This window comes from Heloderma suspectum, chromosome 8 (genome assembly GCF_057233095.1).
Source record: "Heloderma suspectum isolate Gila_16-S chromosome 8, 16-S_ref, whole genome shotgun sequence".
Classification (NCBI taxonomy): Eukaryota; Metazoa; Chordata; class Lepidosauria; order Squamata; family Helodermatidae; genus Heloderma; species Heloderma suspectum.
This window is the reverse complement of record NC_139465.1, coordinates 7,566,170-7,592,881: the sequence shown is the minus strand read 5'-3', so window position 1 is coordinate 7,592,881 and position 26,712 is coordinate 7,566,170. Positions and strand designations below refer to the sequence as shown.

The 26,712-nt window shown below is 44.0% G+C and overlaps 1 protein-coding gene across 1 annotated transcript in view; it reads left to right on the top strand.

The window, feature by feature from the left end:
- The window catches only part of CRISPLD2 (cysteine rich secretory protein LCCL domain containing 2), a 43,924-nt gene extending 22,795 nt beyond the window's left edge, over positions 1-21,129 (top strand). Inside the window, exons 9-15 of the mRNA XM_084812399.1 lie at positions 1,330-1,396; positions 1,956-2,086; positions 2,618-2,661; positions 6,839-6,911; positions 8,343-8,418; positions 16,975-17,108; positions 21,075-21,129. Coding sequence (XP_084668525.1) covers positions 1,330-1,396; positions 1,956-2,086; positions 2,618-2,661; positions 6,839-6,911; positions 8,343-8,418; positions 16,975-17,108; positions 21,075-21,129 — 580 coding nt within the window. The remainder of the gene's footprint in view (positions 1-1,329; positions 1,397-1,955; positions 2,087-2,617; positions 2,662-6,838; positions 6,912-8,342; positions 8,419-16,974; positions 17,109-21,074) is intronic.
- The last annotated feature ends 5,583 nt before the right edge of the window (positions 21,130-26,712 follow it).

Below are 26,712 nucleotides of genomic sequence, written 5' to 3'. Positions count from 1 at the left end.
TGTGTCCACCCAGCCTGCATGTGATGTTTTTCGTTTAAGTACAGTACAGTTTATCACTTTGGGGGGGTTGGGGGAGGAAGAGAAACAAGCCAAACCCAAAGCAAATATTGGCCAGGTTCTTAAAGAGAGGGCTGTTTTAAAATCAAGAGTGGGGCCGGTTCCCACACCCCTCTTCAAAATGTGGGTAGTTTAAATGAGGTTAGCAAGTCCGGTGTATATTGGAGAAGCTTGTAAACTCCCCCCCCCCAGTTTTCTTCCTTTTTCTTTGCACAATCTAATGTCATGGTTTTCCAATTTTTTTCTACCCTCACAGAACACTTTCCATGTCAGCCAGTCAGCTGAGTGTTCTGGTGTACACCTTCTACAGCCCTAACCCAATGCTCTCCAGAGTAGCTCTCCATATCTTGGACTACAACCTGCATCATCACCACCAGCATGACTGGGGATAATGGCTGTTGTAGTCCAAGACATCTGGAGGGCCCTGGGTTGGGAAAAGCTGTTCTAAAGATTGTATATGCCCTGTTCATGTGAGACAATGTGAAGGCACAAGGTGGGATACCTGGGGTTCCCAAGAAGTCTTCCATCTAGGCACTGAGTAGACCCAGACTTGCTTTGCTTCAGTAAGGTTGCTACGTCATTGACATGCCTTAAGTCTATGCCCTGGGATGCAACAGACATATATGAAGAAATCACATTAAAAAGATGGCATGTAAGAGCCTCCATTGGATGGTCTGGGTACACCTCATGCCATAGAGTCACTGAAGCTGGTGTTGACCAGATCAGCAATTTGGATGGGAGACCATGCCTGTTGGCTCTTTGGGGCTAGAGTAGGAGTGAAGAACCTCAACCCCAGGGGCCAAATCTGGCCCTCTGGAGGTCCCAATTCAGCCTTGGGTGTGTGTGTGTGTCTGGGGGCTCCTAACATTACCAATCAAAAGGCATGATGCACTTGTTCTGCCTTTTACACCTTAACGGATCTTTTTCATGTAAGAATAAAGATAGAAGAAGTGGTGAGAAAAGACAGGATGGGTTACAGATGGTAGATACATTCCATGAATGTGGCAGAGCGATTGCAGGTTGAAAGGCTCATCTGGAAGCATCACCAACAAAAGTTTTTTTTTTTAAAAAAAAAACAGCTGTAAAAGCCCAAACAAGACAAGGCCCCTGCCCCCACCATGGCAGAACCAATGTTTATGGTTCCTGTTTTGAGAATGTCTCTTTATCACCTGCCATTCCTATATCATCCACAACTTCCAAATAATGCTTAGAACTCCTTGTTTCTAACTCACACAGCTTAATGCGCTCAACTGTCCCAATTTCTTTGATTAGATATTTGTGTCCTGCTGGCTGCTTGAACAATAATGCAAAAGTGTTTGGGAGCTTCAACTACGAGAGCGTAAGTAAAAAAAATGTCATTTCAGAGGGATATTCATACTGTGTCTGGTCATCAGTATTGGGGTGTCTGAGAGATGAGGAAGCTCCAGATTCTGTTAAAGCAAATCCATAACCAGCCAGGTTTTACACTAACGCCACCCCCATTAGTCCGATTCCTCCTTGCTCTGCCTCTAACTGCAGACTTGTTTATTTAGGATGTTTATAGCCCACCCTTCACAGCATGGGTTATAGGAGCTAAGGAGCTCCTAAAGGAGCTTTAGAGCACCACCAGCCTCCAGGCCTTCCCTGATGCTCCGTACCTTGGATAGGATCCCTTAGAGTTCTTACTGGGTCTGACTGAAACCCAGAGTGGATTCATTGCCCAACTGACATTGGAGCCACCAGCCTCCACTGGCTGGAGAACCAGTTTGGGACCCCAGGCAGGCTGGATTTGAAGTTGGACACCCCTGTTCTAAGCTAAGGAAACACTGCTGCCAAAAAAATGCAAGTTATTCATCTACCAGGGATGATGTTATAAAGAATGCTATTAAACTTTCTTTTTAACCATTTATTCTTTGCAGTCGTCCAGCATATGTCGGGCTGCCATTCATTCTGGGGTGTTAGATAACCGAGGAGGGCTGGTCGATATCACCCGGAAGGGCAGAACAAACTTCTTCGTGAAAACGCAGAGAAATGGTGTTGAATCGTTAAGGTAATTTGCCCCTGGGAAAATAACCAAGGCTGCTGATTTGAGCAACTAGGGGCCTCACATTTTGGGTGCATGCATCCAAACTCTTTCACAGGTGCCAGCTGACAAGAAAAAAGGGCCTCTTCTGCTCTTCTGCCTTGAATTGCAGCTTAATTTGCCAAAATCAGTTGGTGAAGCTTTCCATGGCGAGGATTTTTTTTTAAATTACTTGCTATTTGTTGCAGATCAAATTGTTAAACGCCCAGCTACTGCTGCTGGTTTAAAAGTTGGCAAACCTGGACCCTTGTCTTGCTGATTCTTGGGCCTTCCTCCTACCTACTAGAGTATCTAAGGGTGCAAACCCATGTAGGTTTAGACAGAAAAAAAGTCTGAGGAATGCTGGTTGTTGCAGGACTCCTTTCTGTCTAAACCTGCATAGGATTGTGCTCTAAAGTTGCTAGTCCTCCTTCTACTATGATACATGGAGGTTTGATGTTTGAATGCATATCTTTTATTTTTAAACAATGAATGAATCTTTCTTTTTGTATTCCACAGTAAATTCAAGCCTTCCAATTCCTTCATTGTTTCAAAAGTCACTGGTAAGTTTTTTCTTATGGGGAGGTTGTAATATCTGAGGAGAATGCAGTCACTTAGGGGGTTCTCTCTGGTGGTTACTGCAGGACCTCTTACTGCAGGACCTCTTGCAGTAAAGTGGTTTTTGGCCGACATCCAAACTATTCTCCATATTTGAGGGAGGACATCCTGCTATATATGCCTGCCTGAGGTATTGAGATCCATTGGCGGAGCCCTCCTCTGTGTCCCACCACTGCAAGACATACACTATGGGGGGACAAGGGAAAGGACCTTCTCTGCTGTGGCACCCCAGTTGTGGAATGCCCACCCCTTGGAAGCCCGACTGGTGCAGACAGTGGTGTCATTTCAGCGCCAAGTTAAAACATGGCTTTTTACCAAAGGCTTTGAGGGCTAAATGCATTCCCTAAAGTAGCATGCTGTTTAAACTGTTTTATTGTTTTAGATTTTTAATTGGTATTAGCTTACTTAATGGTTTATGTTTTTAGCTGTTTAAATTATTTATAATTTTATACTGCCCACATTGATTTTATCCATATGCTGCCCTGAGATCCTAACGATATAGGATGGGATATAAATGTAATAAATAACAAATAAATAAATAAATTTCTCATGGGGCAAGTCATGTTGAACAGCTCTTGCCATTAAGAAGAAGGGAGAGAGAAGGACAGAAAGAAGGGCCAAAAGAGAAGGGGAGACAGAAGGGAAGAGAGAACGAGAGAGAGAGAGAGAGAGAGAGAGAGAATGTTGCTTTGACCATGACCACATTTGGCCTTGGCCATGTCCACCACTGCTATGTGCCCCCCTTGAAGGATCTTTGAGGCCCTAGGGCTGGAAAGGGTTCCTCACCTTTGTCTTAGGGCAGGGGTGTTGAGCCTCTTTCAGACCAAAGGCCAAATTCCATTTCAGAGAAGCTCTCAGAGGCCACATTTCAATGATGGGCGGGGCCAAAGGCAAAACAGGTGGGGCCAAAAACCCCAAACCAAAACACCACCCTATTTTAGCTTCAAGCTGTTGCTGCCAGTAACTGAGCCTTAGGAGAGGCATTTCAACCTTTTAGAATGGGAAAAAAACCTGCACAAAAGCCACCACATGATTGGTGGTTGGGGAAAAGGAGGGGGTGCTTATGAAGAAGCCCAGAGGCTGGCTTTGCCCCCATTGCTTTAAGTTTTGCACCCCTGTCATAGGGAAAGGTAGGAGCTAGTATCCTCTGCCCTTGCTTCCTTCCGACAGTTTTCCCTTAGCCCCAAAGGAGTAAGAGATGGCTAAAGTGGCTACTATTCCTAGGAAATTGACAACACCATTTCATATCATAGAATCATAGAATAGTAGGGTTGAAAGGGGCCTACAAGGCCATCGAGTCCAACCCCCTGCTCAATGCAGGAATCCAAGTCAGAGCATCCCTGACAGATGGCTGTCCAGCCTCATCTTGAAACAATACATGCATTTATGGCACAATACTATGCATGTTTAGACAGAAAAAAGGGCCTATACCTCCCAGCATTGCCCAGCCAGTATGGCTGGCTTAGGGACCTAATTTTGCCTCAGGGATCTTACTTTGCCTTAGGGACCCTTAGGGACCTAATTTTGCCTCAAGGACCTAATTTTTCACCAAGGATGTAATTTTGCCTCAAAACCTCATTTTGCCAGCTTCCTTCCAGTTTTACACAGTCCCTTCTTGTTTAACTGTTTTCTGACTCAGTTCCTCATCTCTAAAATGGGATTACGAGGAATCTGCCCTGACGTGGTGTTGCAAAGAAGTACAATAAACATTGTGAAGAATTCTGTATGTTAAAATTGTCACCTAAAATCATCCTCATCCTCATCATCCTAGTTGCCTAATCAGATTGTGATTAACCCCACCCCATAAAAAGACAAAAAACAAAACAAAAACACCATAGCAAAGAGCTTTGCTTTCTTAAAACGCAAACCCCTCAGTTAGGTCAGTCCAAAATGTGTCGTGCAATTTACTTTGAACTGAAACAATCTCTTCCTGTTGGTTCCCCCCCACCCCCGGCCTTCATCAGTGGAGCTTTGTTTTTACAAGCCTCTGAAAGAGACAATCTTTATAATTGCATCAAGAACAAAGCAAGAAATCTCTGCAAATCAAACAAGATTGACATTGTCCCCAAACTGGGCCCATTTTCCATTCAGTTTCAGTTATGATCCAGGCAAAACACAGCTTTTTGCCAGACTTCTGTTTGCCTGAACAAAGGCATTCTGAAAAGCAAGGCATTTCAGAAGTGATGCCATCAAGAGCCTTTTCAAGTTAGGATTTGATTTAAAACCTGCCAGGAAGACCCCGGAGAGTGCAGAGGATACCTGCAGGGAAGAATGAGGCCACTTCCCCAAAGCAGTTTTTGGGGGTTGGGGGGATTTTTATTCCCACCCATTTAGATGAAGGGACCTTTTTGCAATTTAGCAAATCTCTGGGATTAAAAAAGGAGAAGACATTTGAAGGGTCTCCTCTGTGCAAAATTGTTTGAAGAGATATGATTGCTGCTTTTTGGAATGTACATGCAGAGCTGGCGTCTTCACCCAGAATCTTGAGGCAGTTGTCAGGGTTTCAGCCTCCTAGCGTAGCCAGCTGCTGCTGCCTCCCCTGGGTGCATCATAATCCCTCCCCCCTGCCACCTCTGAGCTGTACCAGGTGGTTAGATCAAGTCACTTGTTTAATTTCCGACAATGGTCCCAATCTAGTGTTGACCTGGGGCATTATAGGTCGAGTGGCCACTTATGCATCCCCCCCCCCAAGGGAAATATATCACCAAAAAAGAAGATACCAATTTGCATAACATTTCCACATGCTAATTTATATGTAGAGATGCACATTCAGAAATGATAATTATGAATTGAATAGACAACACATCTCACCATAGTGGGAAAGACTGACCAGGTGCCTGCTCATTCTCTTGTCCAAGTGCTCCCTGTTGATGAGCAACTTTATCCCTTCTTAGAATTCTCTATCTTTGAACTGCACTTGAACTGGTCAGCACTTTGGACAGAGGAGTGTCTTCTGTAAAGTAGGACGCCTCCTCACCCTGATGGTGCGGTGGGGATTCAAACAGGTGGCTGGATCCAGCTTTCCCCCAATGCCCCTGATTAGGGATGGGGGAGAAATTAATTCAGTTCACGTCTGAATGTGAACTAACCTACTTTAGAACGTCTGTGAGAACTGAAATGCAGCTATCCTCCGAAATTTGTAATGGAGTTCTCCAAGCAAACTTTTGTAATGGAGTTCTCCAAGCAAACTTTTGTAATGGAGTTCTCCAAGCAAACTTTTGTAATGGAGTTCTCCAAGCAAAACATGGGCACAAAAATGCATATATTAGGAGAAATAATGTGTAAAACTGCATTATCTTGGGAAAGATGCTTGCAAAAAGAGTATATTAGGCAACAATTAATGTATATTTTAGGAGAAATGAGCACATAAATGCTTATGTAAAAGTAAAAAGGAAGGCTGAGCGAAGGAAGATAGATGCTTTTGAACGGTGGTGCTGGAGGAAAATTCCGAGAGTGCCTTGGACTGCAAGAAGATCAAACCAGTCCATACTCCAGGAAATAAAGCCAGACTGCTCACTTGAGGGAATGATATTAAAGGCAAAACTGAAGTAGTTTGGCCACATCATGAGAAGACAGGATACCCTGGAGAAGATGCTGATGCCAGGGAAAGTGGAAAGTGGAAGGCAAAAGGCAAAAGGAAGAGGGGCCGACCAAGGGCAAGGTGGATGGATGATATTCTGGAGGTGACGGGCTCGACCTTGGGGGAGCTGGGGGTGGAAGCTCTGATGTGGGCTGGTCCATGAAGTCATGAAGTGTCGGAAGCGACTGACCAATAAGCAACAAAAAAGGGTTCTCAAAGTTCAAGACGAACTGAACTTAAGACTGGAAAAAAATGAGAAATGGAGACAAACTGAAATGGACAGATTTCTCCATTCCTATCCCCAGCCTACTATTGATCTGGGACATTGTGGGAAATTTAGAAGGACCACCTCCTTGGTGCTATTCAGAGCACTGCCACTGCGGCCAGGTAACCTGGCTGACACAGGGAACATTCTCAGCCCTGGACTCAGCCCTGTGAATGTGTGCACTGCTGGATGCAATAGGTGTGTGAGCAGAGATTGTTTCATGTGTCCTCTTCCAAGCTGTGGGCCCCACAGTTCACCCTTGCATTCATTTCCACAGTGCAGACCCTGGATTGCTACACCACGGTAGAGGAGCTCTGTCCATTCAAGAAACCGGTCACTCACTGCCCAAGGTAAATCATGGAGTTCTGTGTACTCAATGGTGACATGGTAAATTTGGCAAATTTTGCTCGTCATGACAGTCCCCACAGCCATGGCCTCAAGAAGACCCTAAAAATGCAGGCAGCGGTGTTGATCTCTATCAACAAACTAGTTGTAGCAGTTTTCATCTCCACCAGGAGCAGGTCTTTTGTAAAGCGAATCAACCCTAGTTGGCTATTCCAGACCAAGCCACCCCCAAATATTTTACATTACAACAGTGATAATTCACAACAATATATGGTTGCTGGGAAAATCAAACTCCCCCCAGCAACTGAGAGGATTGGAGCTGAGCTCAGAGGGAACAGGGAAGCTGGAGAGGGTGGTGGGAGATGAGATCATCACCCCTGCTAATCAAAGCATCCCGGGGCTTCATCCCTATGAGCTCTGGCTCCCCTACACCACTGCCTATACTTGGTGGGTGTGAGTTGCTCCTGTATGAGCCCCAGTGAAATTGTGCATGAAAGCTGGAGCAGAGTGGATGCTGAGCAGCAGCAGCAGCAGCACCTAGCTGGTGCAACAGTTCTTTGGTGGGAACAACCTTCTGTGGGTTATCTATCTTAGAGGGGAAAGTCCTCCCTTCTGGCTACCACTGGGAGGCAAGATTGGAGGAGGGATGTGGGAGAAATCAGCAATGGAACCAAATGAGTTTGGTTTTTCATGAATCCGACCTGCAGATTCCGCAGCAGACAAGCTTTTCTCGTCAGGCGGATTGCGTGGACCTGTGGTCTGGTTTTCTACCTTTCCGGAAATTTGCGCAAATTTCGTTGTAGCAAAATACGCAAAATAAAAAGAAACCTGGCCAAAACTGTGCATTTCCCCCATAGACTAAAGCATGAAAATGCAGATTTCGGGGGAATCCACACATTTTCGCATGTGCAAATTTGCGCAAATGTGCATTTGTGCAAAAAATCAATGTTTTTGATGGGCAGATGACAGAACGAAAGGTGCCTGACAATCCATGAAACACAGATGGAACAGATTTTATGCAACCCGTACATCCCTAGAGTGGCGGCAAGGACTATTTCAGTCAGCATCATGCAGACACACGATTGCTGATTGACTAGCAGTTCCCAAGTTGTTAATGGCAGCAGGGGCAGCTAGCCAATTAGCAACCACAGTGCTTGCACAGTGCTCACTGAGCCACCTGCCTTGATTCCCTGTTGCCTCCCCACACTTACAAATAAGGGTGTACTTTTCCGTCTCCACTTACTCACTCTTCAGCAGTGCAGTAGCTGGCGATTGCCATCACCACTTCACCAGCTGCCTCCAACTCTTGTTCTGATTCAGCAAGGCTATTCTAATATTTAAGGGCAATGCAACATTGTGGTGGGGACAGAACTTTGAACTTCCTGCATGCAAAGCTCCTTGGTGTAACTTCTCCATCTCAATGCATTGTCTTTTAGGTCTTATTGTCCAGCTTACTGCAAAGATGAGCCATCCTACTGGGCGCCAGTGTATGGCACAAATGTTTACGCAGATGTGAGTAATCCCCTTTCCCTTCCTACTGGGAAAATGAGTTATATGGAAATATTAGAGCCGCTGTGTGCATTTCCTAAGAGTGTTATGAATGACAGCATGCATGTTCTGGAGATCGTACCTAAGAGCTGGGCTAGTACAGGACATTCATAGCATCAAAAAATGTAAGCCCGGCTCTGACTTACTGAGGATTCTGATGTCTCTTCTGAAGACAAACAGAGAAGGTTGGAGGGAACTGTTTACTTAAGCTTATGTTATTTCTCCTTTAGTAGCTTATTGTCCCTGCTTCTCCTCTCAATACATAGGGAAGATTAGCCACTGAAAAAGGGATTCTAAAGGAACCTCTGGAGTCAGGCAGAGAAAGCTGGAGGGGACTGTAGAGTCTCTTGGCTTTCTCCATTAATTTTTCACCTATGCTTACCTTTTTTCTCCTTCATTGAATAATTGTTCCTGCTCTTCCCCCTCCCAATCTCTAAGAAAAATTAGTCACTGAGAGAGAGAGAGAGAGAGAGAGAGAGAGAGAGAAGATAAGAATGGATAGGCAGTTTGCCACAACTCAGTCCCCTCCAGCTTACTCTCCCTGTCTCTAGGGGAGTCTTCAGAATTTTCAGCCACCAGATCATAGCTAAGATGTGACTACTTCTGATATGTTGAATGTTATGGGTAGCCAGGCTCTTAGTTTATACTAGGCAAGTGACAGAATATGTAGTTCAGTGATGGAGTTCAGAGCATGGCTGACAGAGAATTCTTAGGCCTTGTAGAAGCCCAGGATTCCCAGGATTACTTGAGGAGGTGGAGAAACCATGACACAGTCAATATCATAAGGCTGGCATCCTCTGTATGTCTATAAAGCACAGAGTCATTTCCAATCCTAGAATTCCCAAGATTGCTTGAGAAGGTAGAAGAGCCAGGATTCAGTGATAAGAACATAAGAAGAGCCATGATGAATCTGACCAAAGGCCTACCTAGTCCAGCATTCTGTTCACACAGTGGTCAACCAGCTACCTGGGGGAAGCTCACAAGAAGGACATGAGTGCAATAGCACCTTTTTGCCCATGTGCCCCAACAATTGGCATACAGAGGCATAGTACCCCTGGTGCTGGAGGTAGCTACTGATAGCCTTCTCCATCATGATTTTGTTTAATCCCCTTTTAAATCCATCCAAGTTGGTGGCCATCACTCCATCTTTTGGAATCGAATTCCAGTTCAACTATGTGCTGTGTGAAGAGGTACTTCCTTTTATCTGTTCTGGAATGGAATGACCCCACTGGGCTCCTAGTATCATAAGAGACGGAGAAAAAAGTCTCCCTCTCCACTTTCTCCACACTATACATAATTTTGTACACCTCTGTCATATCTCCCTGTACTCACCTTTTTTTCTAAGATAAACCAGCCTTCCCCAACCTCGTGCAAGCTGGCTGGGGGACCATAGGAGTTGTAGTCCAACATGTCTGGATGGCTCTTAGGTTAGGAAGGTAAATTCAACACGACTGCAGACATCGTAACCTTTCCTCATAGGGGAGTTGGTCCAGCCCTTCACCATTTTTGTTGCCCTTTTTTTCACCTTTTCCAACTCGACAGTATCCCTTTTTAGGTACAGTGACTAATGACTGTACATAGTATTCCAAGTGTGGTCTCACCATAGTCAATATTGGAAGAGTAGCATCCTCTGTAGGTGTACAGCAGAAAGTCATTGCAGATCAGGATTTTTTAGGGCCCAGCTAATGGAAACCAGAATATTTATTCCCTGTTGAATTAGGGATGAGTTCAAGAACAACATCCATTTTGTTTAGGGACCAAATCTTTGCTTTTTGAAATTCTTGGCCAGCCACTGAGCTTAATGACGTTGAATCAACGCGTGGGTTGCCAGTGGGATAAAGTTACTACTATACGGCTAGAGCAGTCCAATTATATGATGATGATGTTCTTATCACAGAGTGTGAGGGGCAGGGGGAGACTTCAGGGGTTCCAGGGGCCAATTTCATCCCACCCAGAACATGGTGTGCACCTTATTTTAAAGCTGCATTTGGCCTTTTTAGATCATCGTCGCAGTTAACTGCCAAAAATCTGGTAACAAATTACCAATTGTTTTGCCACTGTGGTGGCAACAGCAAATTTGGGGATGGTGATGCAGTGGCTCATGCAGCCCACAGCCAGATGTTCCTACCCCTGCTGTAGAACTACTTGAATTGTGTAAAACAATACCAACACCATAGACCCAGCACCTACAAACCTGTGGTTATTTCACTGTAAGGAATAAAGCTTTATCCATGGGAGAATCTATGGGCTGGACCGTACCACAGTGTTTGGCTCATGTTGGACACTATGGGCTTAGCACAGCCTGATTTCTTCATGTGCGCCAGGGGTGGGCTTTCTTTTTCAACTCCTCTTTAGATCCTGAAGTTAGAACGTTCTGGCAAACCTTTAAAAATGGGTTTGACCAAAACAGGGCTTCCCACCCAGATGTGACTGCTTAAACTCTGCCTTGGCATCTAAGGGATGGAGGTTGTCTGTCTTGGATACAAGACAAAGGATAGGGTGGATGTTGGCGGGGGGGGGGGATGCTAAAGACATTGGGGCAGGTTCCATACACGCACGGTCATCACATGAGGACCGCAGCGTTAAATGATGATTCATACATCTGAATGGGCCACCACAGGTGTCCCTCAGGTAGATCTTCCATTTCAGCAGGCTTGTAGTGAAAAAAGGAAGTAGATCTTACAAGCGTGAAGTCTGCCCATGCCTGTCCTGTATAACTTTAAGAAGTGCCATATGCGTGATGTGTCCCAACAGTTATCAGTTGACTTCAATACCAATAGAAAGCACTAGTGTGGATTTGATCGGGGAACATGTTGGCCTTCACATGTAGTATGGCTCTTTTCCTTGAGCACATGGCTACAGTGTACTGGCATACTTTCTATAAGGAGCTGGTGTACGTAGAGGACCCTGGCTTGAAGTGTCTGTCATCTCTGCAGCTCTATGAATAGGAGAGGCTTTTTCCACCCTGAGCCTGGTTCACTGTGCTTTTGTCCATAGGGACCAAAGAACTATTAATTCTGGCCTGGGGGGACTTGTATGACAAATTGCTTGCTTTTTCCCATAGAAATCAGTGTGCTATTTTAGCTTGCTCCATGCTGCGGCCTTGGGAAAGGTATTGCTTGCAAGAAAAGAGGTCACATTGGTTTTGGAAATGCTCTCAAGAGCCCAAAGGGCCAAAGTGCTTGTAATCAATGGCAAAATAATGAGACCGCAAACACGCTGGAGCTGTGCTCCAAGCTTTTAGAAAGTGCTGGGCAGACCAAGGGAACAAACAGTTGAAAGCAGCAAAGCATTATCATCAAAGCCAGATGGCCCGTAACACAACATAAAACTGGTTTCCAGACTAGAAATGTCAACTTACAGCCCTGCAGGGAACATGACATGGTGGTCGTCTGTTTCTAAAATAGACCAAGGGGGAAAAACAGAAAGGAAAACCATATTAAAATACAAATACACAACACCATGCACTAGAGATCTTATCTGGCTTGGTTTTTCATAGATAATGAATAGTTTAAATCCAGAGGAAGGGCAAGAAGTTTTAAGTTTGTTGTTGTTTATTCGGTCAGTCGCTTCAGACTCTTCGTGACTTCCTGGACCCCCACGCCAGAGCTTCCTGTCGGCCGTCACCACCCCCAGCTCCCCCAAGGTCGAGCCTGTCACCTCCAGAATATCATCCATCCACCTCGCCCTTTGTCGGCCCCTCTTCCTTTTGCCTTCCACTTTCCCTGGCATCAGCATCTTCTCCAGGGTATCCTGTCTTCTCATTATGTGGCCAAAGTACTTCAGTTTTCAGTAGCTTTTTAAAGTTTTAAGTGGTTCCCTCTTAATCAGCAGGGTGGCATCACCAAAAAAAAAGGAAACACATCACCAAAAAGAGGACAAAAGCAGGCACGGATTTGCATACCATCTGCATATGCTAATATATATGTATAGTTTACTAAATTATTATAGTTTAAATAGAATCACTATAGTTTACGATAGTTTAAATAGAAACACAATACATCTCAGCATAGTGGGGAAGGCTGTAATAAGGTAACCTGTGTCCCTGCTCAGTCAGCTATCCAGGTACTAACTGTAGACAGGCAACTACAAAGTCACTGCTCTCTCTTCTTAGGGTTTTTTTTCTCTTCAAATAGAGGTCACCTTTAAAGAGAGGACTGGCCTCTGTAAAGTAGGGCACATTACCATCCTATTAATGAGAGAGGAATCTGATGAAGTTAGTAGAGTTAGGATTGGCCACAGTGTTTACATTTTTTTCTTGTATAGACCCAAGCGTGTATCTCTCTTTCTATCTGTGTATGTGTTTCTGTGTATACACACACCTACTCCAACAAACCTGTGCATCATGAAGCCAACCCTTGATGGTTCTAAGGCAGTCCCTTCCGTGCAGCCATGTCTTCCAGGTTCAGTGTCTCCTCTTTCAAAGCTAGGTATGAAATGCACAATACATAAACGGCCCCTGAAATGGAAGAAGTGTGTAGCCGTCAGCCCTCTCTATACTGCTGGTTCCCTTCAACAATTTAGAAAGAGGCCAGCAAAATGTCTCAAGTTAGAAATCCAGTGGGCATCCAACACAGCCATTCAGAATAAGGCTCATGGAAGATTGGACAGGGGAAAAATACGCATGCAGCACACCTTCATTTGTCACTGATATTGTCAATTACTCCTGGCCAGGAGCAATTTGTCAATTACTCCTGGCAAAATCCATGTCAGACATAGTTAGGAAGGGAACTGAAAACAAAACTGCCATACTTCCCTTCTACAAATCTATGGTGAGACCACGCTTGGAATACTGTGTTCAGTTCTGGTCACTGCACCTAAAAAGGATATTTAAAGTTGGAAAAAAATGTAGAAAATGATCAAAAGGCTGGAGCAACTCCCCTATGAGGAAAGGTTACAACATCTTGGACTGTTTAGCTTAAAGAAGAGGCATGAGGGGAGACAAGATGGAGGTGTACAAAATTTTGCATGGTGTAGAAAAGGCATAGGGAGACATTTTTCTCCCTTTCTCATAATACTAGAACCCAGTGGGTTCATCTCATGAAGCTGACTGGTAAATTTTGAAAGACAACAATAAATTTCTGGGTGTTGCCTCCTTGCATTATTCACAGGGTGGGCTGTGAGTGCCCTGTTTCCATTCTGACACACTTATGAGGTGTTTGAGAGTTTTGCAAGATGAAAGAAAAAGCTCTCTCTCCCCCCCCCCACATCAAGTTCTCATTTGTTAGGTAATTAGCCAAGGTTGAGGTTTCCTGCAGACGGAAGCTTTCATCATGAGGCTGACTTTTCAGAATCACCCATGGAAACCATGACGTCACGTTGCAAATCCCTGCAGGAGAAGCTTTTATATTTGGGAGGACTGGATGAAGGTGGCCATTTACGCATCACCCCCAAAAAGGGACAACAGAGGACACTAGTTTGCATAATCTTTGCATGTACAAATTTACATATATATGTGAACATTTAGACATAAGTACTATAATGTAAATAGAAATACATCTCGCCGTAGAGGGAGGACTATGGCCAGGGGACAATCTGTCTGCCTGCTTAGTCTGCAGTCCAGATCTTAAGTGCTGATGGGCAGCTTCAAGGCCCCTGCTGCCCTCCCTCCTTAGGATCCTTTCTCTTTAAACCATACTTGGACCAGACAGCCTTTGAAAGAGAGGACACCTTAACATGGAGGACTCCTTCTTCTGTAAAGTAGGATAACTGGCCGCCCTAGGACTGATGCCAGTCTTTCCACAGTCTCTGCTTGTTTCCCTGGCCTCTCCCTCTCCCTCTCTGTCTCTGGGAGTTGGTGTGGTTCTCCTCTCACTTCTGCTTCTCCCACAGCACGTCTAGCTTTCCATGGCACCAAAAGTGTGGGTTCTCCTCACCATTGCTGGGAAGAAGAAAGAGGAGCAACAGCAGCTACTTGGCCTTTGTCAGTCACAGTGCTTTGGGAGAAGCGAGAATGGGGCTAGATCTATGCGAGTGCCTTTTATTGGCATTGAAGTGCACCAATAACTGTTGAGGAACCTTATGCCTTCTGTATATCACTTTTCTAGTGTTATTTCCTGCTTTTTATTCCGTATTATCCAAAAACATCACAGCAGATGTCACTGTGTGCGCTATGGGGTATAAATGCGCAAGAGGGATATAGCTTCACCACGATGGGATCGTAGTGACGATATGACACGAGGTGTCAATTTGGCCTGGGTCTACGTATTTGAAAAGGGAAAGCCAAGAGAGAACAGAGGCCTCATTAAGGATATGTAGTGAATTTGTGGCTAAGGTGAGATTGGAACTGGGAGCTTCTAAGTTTGCCACTCGTTTTCCCCACAAAATTACAGCAACTTTCCCAATGGTGCTGATACGTGGCCCAGTTCAGGACCTGGCTAGGCATAGAGAAGGACTGAATTCTCTTTCAGTGTGAGGCCCAAATTCAAGAAGCTCTTGGGGGTGGCATTCCAGTGGTGGGTAGGCCCAAAGGTGAAAGGGGAGGGCCAAAACACCAGTGTACTTTAGCTTAAAGCCCTTGCTGCCAGTAACCAAGCCTCAGGAGAGCCATTTCCACCTCTTCGAATGGGGGAGAACTTCGCAAAAGCCAAGAAACCACCAAACCACAGGTGGTTTGGAGAAAGGGAGTGGGCCAGGAGAAGGGGGCGTGGTCATCTGGGGAAGCACAGAGGGCCGGATTTGGCCTGTAGGCCTAAGGTTCAACACCCCTGGCATAAAGAAAGTGAGGCACACCATGGTGGTCCTGGTTGCAAAACACGTCATCTGCTGCTTGGCAGTCCTCTTGTATAATTGCTGGGTTTTGTTTGTTTTTTAATGAAGGGAGGAAATTCCTTCCTGTTCTTTTCCTGGGATTATCCTCTTCAAACGGCTTTGCAAATTGCTCATGAAGATAAGAGACTTCTGCTGGCAGATGAGGGCAAGTGAGAGGTCAGGGACAAAAAGGGCGTATTGGCCCCACCGGCAATGAATTTCAGCAGGCAGTACAGCCTGGAAACGAATGATTTGGAAAGAACGTTGGAACGGGAGGCTTCCTAGCAGGGAATATGGGGTATTATGGAATAGTCCGTCTGAGTCCCTGGAGGGCAGGATGATTTTTACGAGCCAATTTTAGATGCCTTGCAATCGCACACTGGGGCAAATTCAAAGGATAGCTGCTTCTGTAGTGTTCCTTCACTCTCCTTGACCATATATAGACAGCCCCAAATCAAATTGGCAATTGAAATTGTAATAGCTGCCAACACAGAGGCAGTGATAAATGTAAAAAGGGGCCAAAGTGAACCTGCCTTTTATGGCTTGGGCAGGAGGGAGAGGCAGAACATGATCTATACTGTGTGTGTGTGATCTACACACATTATATCCTAGCAGCGTACATTCCTTTTGGTACCTGTAATACTACTGCAGTTCTAATGATTGAGAAGATAAATGGTGGAGTTCTTTCGTTGCCGTTTGCAGACGCTGCAATGGAGCAAATGTGTAATTTCTGTTTGTTCCTCTGCAGTTGTGTGTCCATAAATCCTCTAGAATTCCAAGACTGTGTTTCTCTGCAGCCTTGGTGTTCCGTGAGATTACGCTGTTTCCTGAATAGTTTGGGGACATAGTCATCCATCAAGGGTTGTTGCATTCTTTTAAAGTCAGACATGACGTTCCCATAAAATTCAAGATGATCTAGAATAAACTGGGAATTCAGAACCTGTTGCCCTGGGGTTTTTTGGTTTTTTGTTTTAATGGTGACTTGTAATCCACAGACCTTTTAGAAATATGCTGGGGAGTGGTATGTTGTTGACATCACCAAAAGCTGGATCATCACTGATGAAAACAGATGGAGAAAGTAATTTTGGACCTAGTACTCGTTTTGAATGCCAGGCCTCAACCCTGGCACGTGTCCAGCAATATCAAGAGTTATAACTTGGGGCTATGAGCATGTGAAGAGTGCCTTTCTGTTCATTACTGAGGAGCCCCAGCTAATATGTAAATGGGTCTATTTCAGGGGTGCTAAACCTCTTTCAGCCAAGGGCTGAATTCAGTTTTGGAGAAGCTGTCAGGAGCTGTATTCCAGTGGTGGGTGTGGCCAAAGGCAAAAGGGGTGGGGCCAAAATACAAAAAAATACCAGCATATTGTAGCTTAAAGCCCTTACTGCCAGTAATTAAGACTTTGGGGAGACATTTCAACCTTTCAGAATGGGGAAAAATGCACACCAAAGAAACAGTAGCCAAAGAGGGCAAGTGGGAACCAGTTGGCCACATTTCTTCTTCTTCTTCATTACATTTATATCCCACCTTTCTTCCATCATGGAACTCAAGATGGCTACATGTGTCTCCCAGGTGGTCTCCCCTCCAAGCACTGACCAGACCCAAACCTGCTTAGCTTCAGCAAGGTAGTTGCCTCATGTGCCTTCAGACTATGCCCTGGGACACATGGGGATGGGAAACCCCAGAGGGTTTGATACCCTGGTCTTCTTCAGTATTATGCCAGTAAATCCTGGGTCTCTTTGTAACAGTGATTGTTCTCTAATCTTTCAGAGTTCCAGTATCTGCAAAACCGCCGTGCATGCAGGGGTCATTGGGGACAGTTCTGGTGGTTACGTGGACGTGATGCCTGTGGAGAAGAAGAAATCCTACAGTGGCTCTTTGAAGAATGGGATCCGATCTGAAAGGTAGGGCTGTCACTCTTTCCCTTAAGAGGCTCTCACTCAGTTCCTGCTGTAGGATGTAATGTATGCCTCTAGTTTGTGGAAGAGGTCCTTGGGACTCAGATGTGGTTAAAATGCGAGGCACAACACTTCTATCATTCCTGCGTCTGGTCCCACAGGAGCATCTGGGAAAGTTCTGCTTTCCTCCTGTTCTTCTCAGACCTACGTCAGCCTTCCCTGCATCCTTCCTCAGGGGAAAAAGACTGTTGGGAATTTCCCAAGATAGCTGAGATCAGTACTTTTGTAAGAACTGAAATGTTTAGGATTATGACTGATTGCAAAGATCCAGTTACTTCTTTTTCTTTCTTTTTTACTGGAGACAAAAAGGGCAGGAGTGGAGTGGAAAGGAACCAGCAAGGCAACATTTGAAAAATTTGAGCACAAGGAGGGGAAAATCTTATGCTTTCAAACACAGAATAAGTTGCCTATTTCCTTTAAATGAGCCCCTCTTGGAATAGAAGAATTAGAAAAGCAACATTGACCTGAACGGTGGCTAGTTCTACCCAGAAAGCAACCTTTTTTCTCCTGAGCTGCTAAATTAGATCCCCATTGTAACAACTAGCTGCCTTTTGTATCTTATCTTCTGTCTCACAGCCATCAAAAAGTCTCAAGGGACAGTACCAATCTTTTTTTGGTGGGTGTAGATATACAGAAGTTCCAGTTGGCTTTGAGGGGGATTAGACAAATTTATGGATTAAGTCTATCAGTGGCTCTTTGATCCTAATAGATAAGATTGGAACATCCACTTTTAAAAGCAGTAGATTTCTGATGCCCAGATGCTGGAGGCAGATAATAATCCACTTGAACTCTTGCTCGTAGACTGCTAGAAGCTTTACTCAGCCTTCCTCTGGGTTTTGAAAACTTGATTGGGTATTGTCTAGCTTATCTTTACAGTCATAAGGAACACCCCCTCCCCAATTTTCTTTTAAGCGAAAGCAAGCAAGCAAGCTGGGATCCATCCCACAGAGGCTGGATTTTGTTTCCGGCGCCAAATTCCATCCATTCAAAGTGTGCACACAGCCCTGACTGTACACTGCTGGCGTTTTAGATTAGACTGTTGTGCAAATACATATCCAAAGGACTACCTCTATGGATCTATTCCATCACAGATTTTTCAGATCTGCCAAGAGCTCCCTTGCCAATACTGGCAGAGCTGAGAAAACAATAAAAGGTTTGCTCCATACAACACAGTACATTTGTTGTCTGGCTTGGATGACTGCCTGCTCCCTTCAGAAAACAAAAACATGCTGTGGTCACCTTAGAGAGATGATCTGGAAGATTATGATATGGATGAGGGAGGTTCATGTTTCCTCTCTAAATTTTTCTCCCCCTTCCCCCAACTCCATGTCTCAAAGCATCTTCTTCACACAGATAAGCACACAAATAACACTGCTGTGCATCTTCCCTCATTGACTTTCACTGATAATGACATCAGTTGTGCTTGCCAAATGACAAATTAGGGCTGGGTGGAATGTGAATGCTGCCCTAGTGATGAAATTTGATATGAACACCATATGCTAGCCAGAGGTTAGTTTGGAAGTTGAGGGATATGGCACTTGTTGTGTTGATAAGGATAGTCATTTCATTTTTGCAGCTGCTTATAAGTGTGTGTGTACTCGCACTCTCTCTCACTCGCTCTTTTTAAAAGAATTATATATCCTTATTTTTCTTGGTCTTCTTATTGTTCGCCATCTTGAGCACTTGGTGGAAAGGCAGGGCATACATCAAATAAATAAATACATCTGTTTTTAATATTAGACTCCCCCCTCCCATGAATGTATTGTTGTTTTAAATTTGGGAGTGATGTATTTTGGGGCAGCATCCAATGTTCCCCGTACACCCATGGGACTCTTTGCCAGCACAACAGGAACTTAGCGCCTGCTAAAGCCACCCCGGCAATGAGCCAAAATATTAATTTCCAAAATGCTCCTAGTGGTTCCACATGGACCCATGGCCAGATTGGAGTCCACCAGGAGAAGAGCCTTCACTGTGGTGGCCCCCTTCCTATGGAATTCCTTGCCTTTGGAGGTCAGACAGGCACCAATGTTGTGTTGCTTCTGGTGCCTCCTGAAAGCATTGTTATTTCAGGAAGCCTCCCTTGAGTGACCGACGTGGTTTTATCAGAACTCGATTTATCAGAACTTTGTTTCTTTTAAAAAATAGTAATTATTTTAACATGGTTCTTATTGTTTTAGCCTATCTGCTTTTCACTGCTCTGAAATCTTTGGATGTAGAGCGGTATACAAATATTGTAAACTTAAAATAAAAATCCTGAAATGGAACAGGTTAGTCAAGCTCCACTGATTTGCCCTGTTCCAGAAACCAGCGTTCTCCTTGTTTCTGGGGTTGCTCTAGGAAGTGCTAGGGGAAGTGTTCGATTCTGCCCTATGTTTTTACTGTTACAATTTTGTTAGCTGCTCTGGGGAGCCATAGGCAATGGTGGGATATGTGATGATGAAGACGTATGCAGAGAGGGAAATCTGTGGCTAGTTAATGGAGAATGTGTAGATTTTTTTAGCTTATTATTTTGTGTTTTATTGGTTTTTTATTGCTTGCTTTATTGTGTTGTAAGTTGTTTTGCATGAAGACATCATTTAGGGGAAGACGCAGTGTAGAAGTGCTTCCATAAACAAACATTTAAGAGTATTTATTATTATTTATTTATTATTACATTTATTAATCGCCCATCTGGCTGGTCACCCAGCCATTCTGGGCGATGTACAGCGTACAATAAAACAGTTTAAAACAATAAAATTCTACAGTAAAAACATTTTCTAAAATACCCTAACCCACCCCAAATGCCTGCCTGGACAACCACGTTTTTAATGCACGACGGAAGCTCATTAAAGAGGGGGCATGGCAGAGTTCCTTAGGGAGGGAGTTCCACAGAGTGGGGGCCACCACAGAAAAGGCCCTCTCCCTCGTCCCCACCAGTCTAGCTGTCCTGGCTGATGGGACAGAGGGAAGGCCATCCGAGACTGATCTTGTTAAGCGGCCTATCTGGTGTTGCTGGAGGCGCTCCTTAAGATAGGCTGGGCCGGAACCATATAGGGTTTTAAAGATCAAAACCAAACAAAGAGTATGTCAAACAGATGCATTAACTTCTGAAGAAGGAACTGTTAACCAAACATGCACTATGCATTTATTAACCACAAATAATGAAAAACCATTAGATAAGAACAGAAACCAATGCAAACATTAAGAAAACATAAACAAATGTTTAAATAGGAAAACACACAACTGAACATACCAGAGAAGTACACATACTCATCCTATTGAGGGGAAAACAAAATCCTAAAAGAAGATATTTCCTCTAAAGATTCAAATGATCTTCAGGGATTCAAAATTTGAGGCTTATTAGAAGAGATATCCATTGAGAGATACAGGATGTAAACTTTGGCTTCAAGATGCAAATATGAACCAGTATGCTGGGATAATAAATGTGGGCAATACTTTTATTTATTACCTGTGTGCTTCCACATGTTGTAATGGAGACTCCTCTAATCATAGACAGTGTCCAAGGTATAGCTGGAACTATTTGTTTAGTATAAAACAGCTGAGTCTTAGAGCCTCTAACTACACTTAGCCAACTTCCAACAACATACAGCCAACACAAGCAGAATTCTTCTTCCCAGATTGTCTCTGGTAGGCTGATATCCCTCCTACAGCTATTAACTCTTCATTCATCACAGCTTGGCTTAATGCAATTTACCAAACCACCGAGCAACTTACATATGATTTTCAGCAGGTCTTCCATCCAGACAGCTGATAGGGCCAGTCCTGTGTTTCTTTCCAATAGGTGAAATGCTTCATGTGTCTTTTGACCACTGACATCATCAAAATAAGAGACTGTCTTTTTCTTTAATGGGAGAATCTCTCATGGGTTTAAGTCACCATTTCTTCCCTTTATTTTTGATTCTTCCCTTCCAGCTTAAAGACTCCAAGAGAAGGAAAAGCCTTCCGCATCTTTGCCGTGAACCAATAAATGTTCAAGAAAGGGGAACCTTTCCGTTGGGAAGCGCATGCAGCACTGTACCTAAGTGATGGGAAGCTCATGCATGACGGTGTTTGTCCTGGCATGTAGTATGACGAAGCCCTCTTAGTCAAAACTCTTTCAGGGAAGAAATGGATGGCCACAGGAAATCACATTCTGACTTAACTATCCACATCTCATCAACGTTGGTGCAGTGTTTTATTTTATTTTTACTTTCAAAAGTTTTGGTCATTCAGCAAAGGTTGTGGGGTCTAATTATGAGAGAAGGGTGTTCAATGCCTTGCCTTCCCCCCTCCCCTCCAGTGCACAATTTTGATTGCACCAAGTCCAAAGATAGTGTTTCATGCTTCAGAGAATCTACTTTTTCCAAGGGGGGTGGGATATATTTTCAACAAATGGATGATGTCCAGTGGAATAATTACGGAGGTGAATGGTGAGCTTTTAGATCAGTGATGTTGAACCTTCGGCCTGTGGGCCAAATCAAGCCTATCAGGGTTCCCTAGATGGCTATGCCCACTTTCCCTATCTCCACCCTCTTTCTCCCAACATAAAATTAATGTCACCTTCAACGCAGCTCCTTAGGGGGGGTGAGCCACTTCAATGTTTTACAAATGTATTTTGTGTGTGCATGAATCCAAGTCACTCTGGGAAGTCTTGACTTGGGTCAATGGAGGGATGAGTTTGGGCCGTTAAGTGCAATGTTGAAGCAATACAGTCAGGTAAATCTGTGGATGTAGTGGAAAAGGGCATGTGAAGTTGTCCAAAAGGAAGTCACCTTACTAAAAGAGTACAGTCTCTGGAAACCAGGGATTTCTCTCCAACTCAAAGATCAATGTGGGTTAGCTGGGTTTGCTGGCCAAACAATTGCAGGAATTTAGGCAGGCAGGGCTGTTAACAGGAAGTCAAGGAATTAGGACCCCTGTCCAGGCACATTTTGATCCATAGTACAATAGGCAGCATTATTTTATTTACAATTAAATGCATTTTTTTTTTTTATTCAGCAGAGCTGGTCATATCCTAAATAAGCAGTGATCTCTAAAAGTTGATCTTTATTTTGTTAGAAACATAACTAGTGTTTGCTTTGCCTTTTTGGTTTGTGCAGATTCAGGGCATAGGCAGATATTAACTGTGCCTATGGAGAATGGTGTCCAATGTTCATCCAGTTATTCCAGGGGTTAGACTTTAAGAATTTATCACCATATATATATATATATATATATATATATATATATATATATATATCCTTAAAACCTTTACATCTATCCATAACTAGGAGCCAAAGACTTGCTTGCATGTTCCTGGTGGCATTTTGAACATGTTTTCATTTCACTATCAGTCTCGGACTCCGATCCCACACCATACCACAAATGGACAAATATTATAATTTGAATATGTAATTTCTATTTATTGAAAGTAGTCTTTTACAGTGGGCAACACTTCCTTTTTAAACACACACACACACACACACACACACCCTAATGCAGACAGTTACCCTCAGATGACCTTTGCTAGCATGTGAGATCCTGGACTTAAAAGATTGTCAGCCATGGTGCTGAAGCGGTGCTAACTAGGGATGGGCAGGCTCCCTCCAAATTTATTATTTCCTAAGTATCTTTTGAGCATTACGTCCTGGTGTGAGGCAATGACATCACCACTATGAGCTGGAAAGACTCAGTCCCATTGATACTTTCATACTGCGGGGTGAGGCGCACTCCCCATTTAATACTATTTATCAGAGTTGGCAGAGGGAGAGGAGAGTTCAGCTGTGTGAAGGCCACATTAAGGACGAGCCCTCCAACCCTTGGTGCATGGTGATGATGTCATTGCTGTATACCAGCGGTGGTTAACACTCATGCCCAGTTTTGTGTCCCTCCGGTATTGCCACCACCGAATTTGCTGAAGTGGCAAAAAATCATGGTGATTTTTGCCACCACAGAAAAATTCAGCAGCAGTATGGTGGTGTCTGGCCCCTGGTGTGTTCCGGGGGGGGGGGGGGAGGCAATGCACTCCAACCCCTGGAAATTGCCCACCTCTGCTGTAGACCAAGGCTGAGAGGCCATTAAAGGCACAGTCAGGCTCCAATTTTTGGACTGGACCTCAGACTGTCTGGAGTACAAGTCTGAAATGGAAACTTGCAGGGGAGTAGACTCCCCAAATCATTAATGCATCCCGGGTTGACAGAGTTTACTAACCTCAGTAGTAATTAATGGAATTAATTTATCACAGTAGATCCTATTGCTTAGTTGCTTCCATGAATGTGGGAAAGGAACAAAAGGAGGGGATATAGTATACAGGCATTGCCATTTTATCAAAATATATTAGTGGGTGCATTCAAATACAAAACAATTAGAAAACCAAGAATAGGTTTTCCCTGCCTGGGTGACATTTTATCTGTTTTTGAAGCATATATGGATCTGCATAGATCTTATCTGCAGGGGGCAACAGCCTGCAGTTTTCGTATATTGCTTTTTTTCTATGAAAAATGATGTATTTTTTACTATTTCCTCTTTAAAAAAAAGGTGGCTGTAAATGGCTTTGTTTTGGCTTTGCATAATCTGTTTAATGGGCTGGGTTTTCAAATTGTTCTTTTTCCCCTCAGCAAAATATCTATATAGCAAAACAACCCAATTTCTTGCTATTTTGGTTTATGACATTTGTGGAAATAAAACCTTTGAGAATTAAATCAAGCATTCAGCGTGTATTTTCTTTATTGTGTCTTCACTGACTTAAACATAAAAACATAAGAAGAGCCCTGCTGGACCAGACCAAAGGTCCAACTAGTCCAGCATTCTGTTCACACCGTGGCCAACCCACATGCAAGATATGAGTGCAATAGCTTCCTCTTGCTCACGTTCCCCAGAAACTGGCATACAGAGGCATGCTGCCTTTGATAGTGGAGGTAGCACATAGCCATCAGGACTAGTAGCTATCAGTAGCCTTCTCCTCCTTGAATTTGTCTAATCCCCTTTTAAAGCCATCCAAGTTGGCGGTCATCACTACATCTTGTGGTAACAAATTCCATAGTTTAACTATGTGCTGTGTGAAGAAGTCCTCCCTTTTATATGTCCTGAATCTCCCACCAATCAGCTTCATTAGATGACTCTAGTATTATATATGAGAGAGAGAGAGAGAGAGAGAGAGAGAGGTCTCCCTATCCACTTTCTCCACCCCAATGCATAATTGCCAACACCTCTATCATGGCTCCCCTTATTCGCTTTTTTTTTTCTTTTCTAAGTTAAACAGTCCATGACATTGTAACCTATCCTCTTAGGGGAGTTGCTCCAGCTCCTTGATCATTTTAGATGCCCTTTTCTGCACTTTTGTTTCAAAGACTTTAGCAATATTGTCCTGTGGAACAAAATTGATTTGTAACAACACTCCTATTCACTTGTGGACCTACATATCTCCTTGAGACGGCATAACCTCATGCAACCTTATCTTCTGAATGTTGTGGATGTCCAAAGTATGACACATGGGCCTCTGGTTTTAAGAGGAGATTGCAACAGCTCAGTGCTGGCATCACATAGCATTTGTATGCACTCACTTTTAGGTTCAGAAGATCATATGTACTGGTGATTCAGATTCCAAGAAGAGTGTCCTCACAAGGACATTTAGACAAATGAAGTCAGTCAGCAATTAGCAGTTTAATAATATTGACAAGACTGGGCAGCTATAAGGCTGGGTAAATATCCAGGACTATCAAGAGTGTGGCTTGTGGGGGAGGAGCATGGCCCCTGGACCTCTTCCCCCAAAGTTGACCACACCTGATTAGGTGAGATGCCTTTGAAAATTGGACTAGTAAGCAGCTTTGCACTGTCCCTGCAGTTGGGAATGGCACTGCTTTTAATTCCTCTTGATCAAGGAATCCTGTGCCATTTGAAAGTTTCCTATTCCCAAGGGAACAAAAGTTATCCTACAAAAAAGGCACCACCCTCACTGTTAATTTCACAGCTCCAGTATATAAAAATGAATCCAGAATCTTCCAGTATAACAGATTTATAGAATCTGTATTTATTGCACTGCAAACTTGCCAAAACCCTTTACATCATATGTGATCTCAGTAAATAAATGAAGGACTTCTGTGTGGTCCAGTCTCAGAAGATCGCATTCAGCTATGGCAGGACAGCTGGTAACACTCCTGTTTTCCTCCCCCTCCCCTTTTGTTCTGTGATCCACTCTTTTAAAATTAGCACCAGTGGAATCCCACAGAGAGTGGGCATGCCAGGTTTGAGGGATGCAACCTTTAGCAATTTGGCCTCTGCAAAGGATCCAACAGCTGAAGTTTAAACAGTCCCCAAGCTGGATTGTTCGGGGAGGGTTTCCTTGGCAGAGGCAGAAAAGAGCTTCTTCTGGGCGGTCAGTGGGGAGACTGGTCAAAGTTTATAAAAAGATCATCCCCAAGTAAACCTGTGATTGCCCAAAGCCAAATATTAGCAATTCATAAATTGGGCATCTAAATATGAGTAATATACGAGACTTTAAAAATGGAATAAGAACATAATATAAGAAGAGCCCTGCTGGATCAGACCGAGGGTCCATCTAGTGCAGTATTCTGTTCACACAGTGGCCATCCAGCTGTCAACCAGGAACCCACAAGCAGGGCATGAGTGCAACAGCACCCTCCCGCCCATGTTCCCCAGCAACCGGTGTACAGAGGCATACTGCCTCTGATACTGGAGGCAACACATAGCCATCAGGACTAGTCGCCATGGATAGCCTTTTCCTCCATGAATTTGTCCAACCCCCTTTTAAAGCCATCCAAATGGGTGGCCATCGCCACGTCTTGTGGTAGCGAATTCCATAGTTTAACTCCGTGCTGTGTGAAGAAGCCCTTCCTTTGATCTGTCCTGAATCTCCCACCAATCAGCTTCATGGGATGACCCCATTGGGTTCTAGTATTTTGAGAGAGGGAGAAAAATGTCTCCCTATGCACATTCTCCACGCAATGCATAATTTTGTAGACCTCTATCATGTCTCCCCTTACCCTCCTTTTTTCCAAATGAAACAGTCCTAGCTGTTGTAACCTTCCCTTATAGGGGAGATGCTCCAGCCCCTTGATCATATTAGTTGCCCTTTTCTGCACTTTTTCCAGCTCCACAGTAACTTTTTTAGGTGTGGTTGACCAGAACCGTACACAGTATTCGAAGTATGGTCACATCATAGATTTGTATAAAGGCAGTATGGTATTGGCTTTACAGAATGTACTAAAGAAAAGGGCCACAATTCCTGCTTCTCCTCCTCCTCCTCCCATCATGTTTCTGGCATACCTTGAGTAAAATTAAGTTAATTGATCATATCTTATATTTGCAATGAGGTTGGAACTGATGAAAGCCTGGTGAATGTGCAGTGTAAGGATGTTTCAGACACCAGGTACAACAACCAAAAAGTCCCTGTCTCTTTTTGCCATGCACCTCACCTTAGGGCAGGGGTCCTGTTCTATGGTGGCCATGTATCCTCTTTCACAGAGGACAGTCCTCTGTTTGAAGGGCTGCCAGAGAACCGTCCTGTACTTGATGGTGTCCTCTTTTTGAGGGCTGTACTGTCTAATTCTGGTTTAAAGATCAAGAACCATAA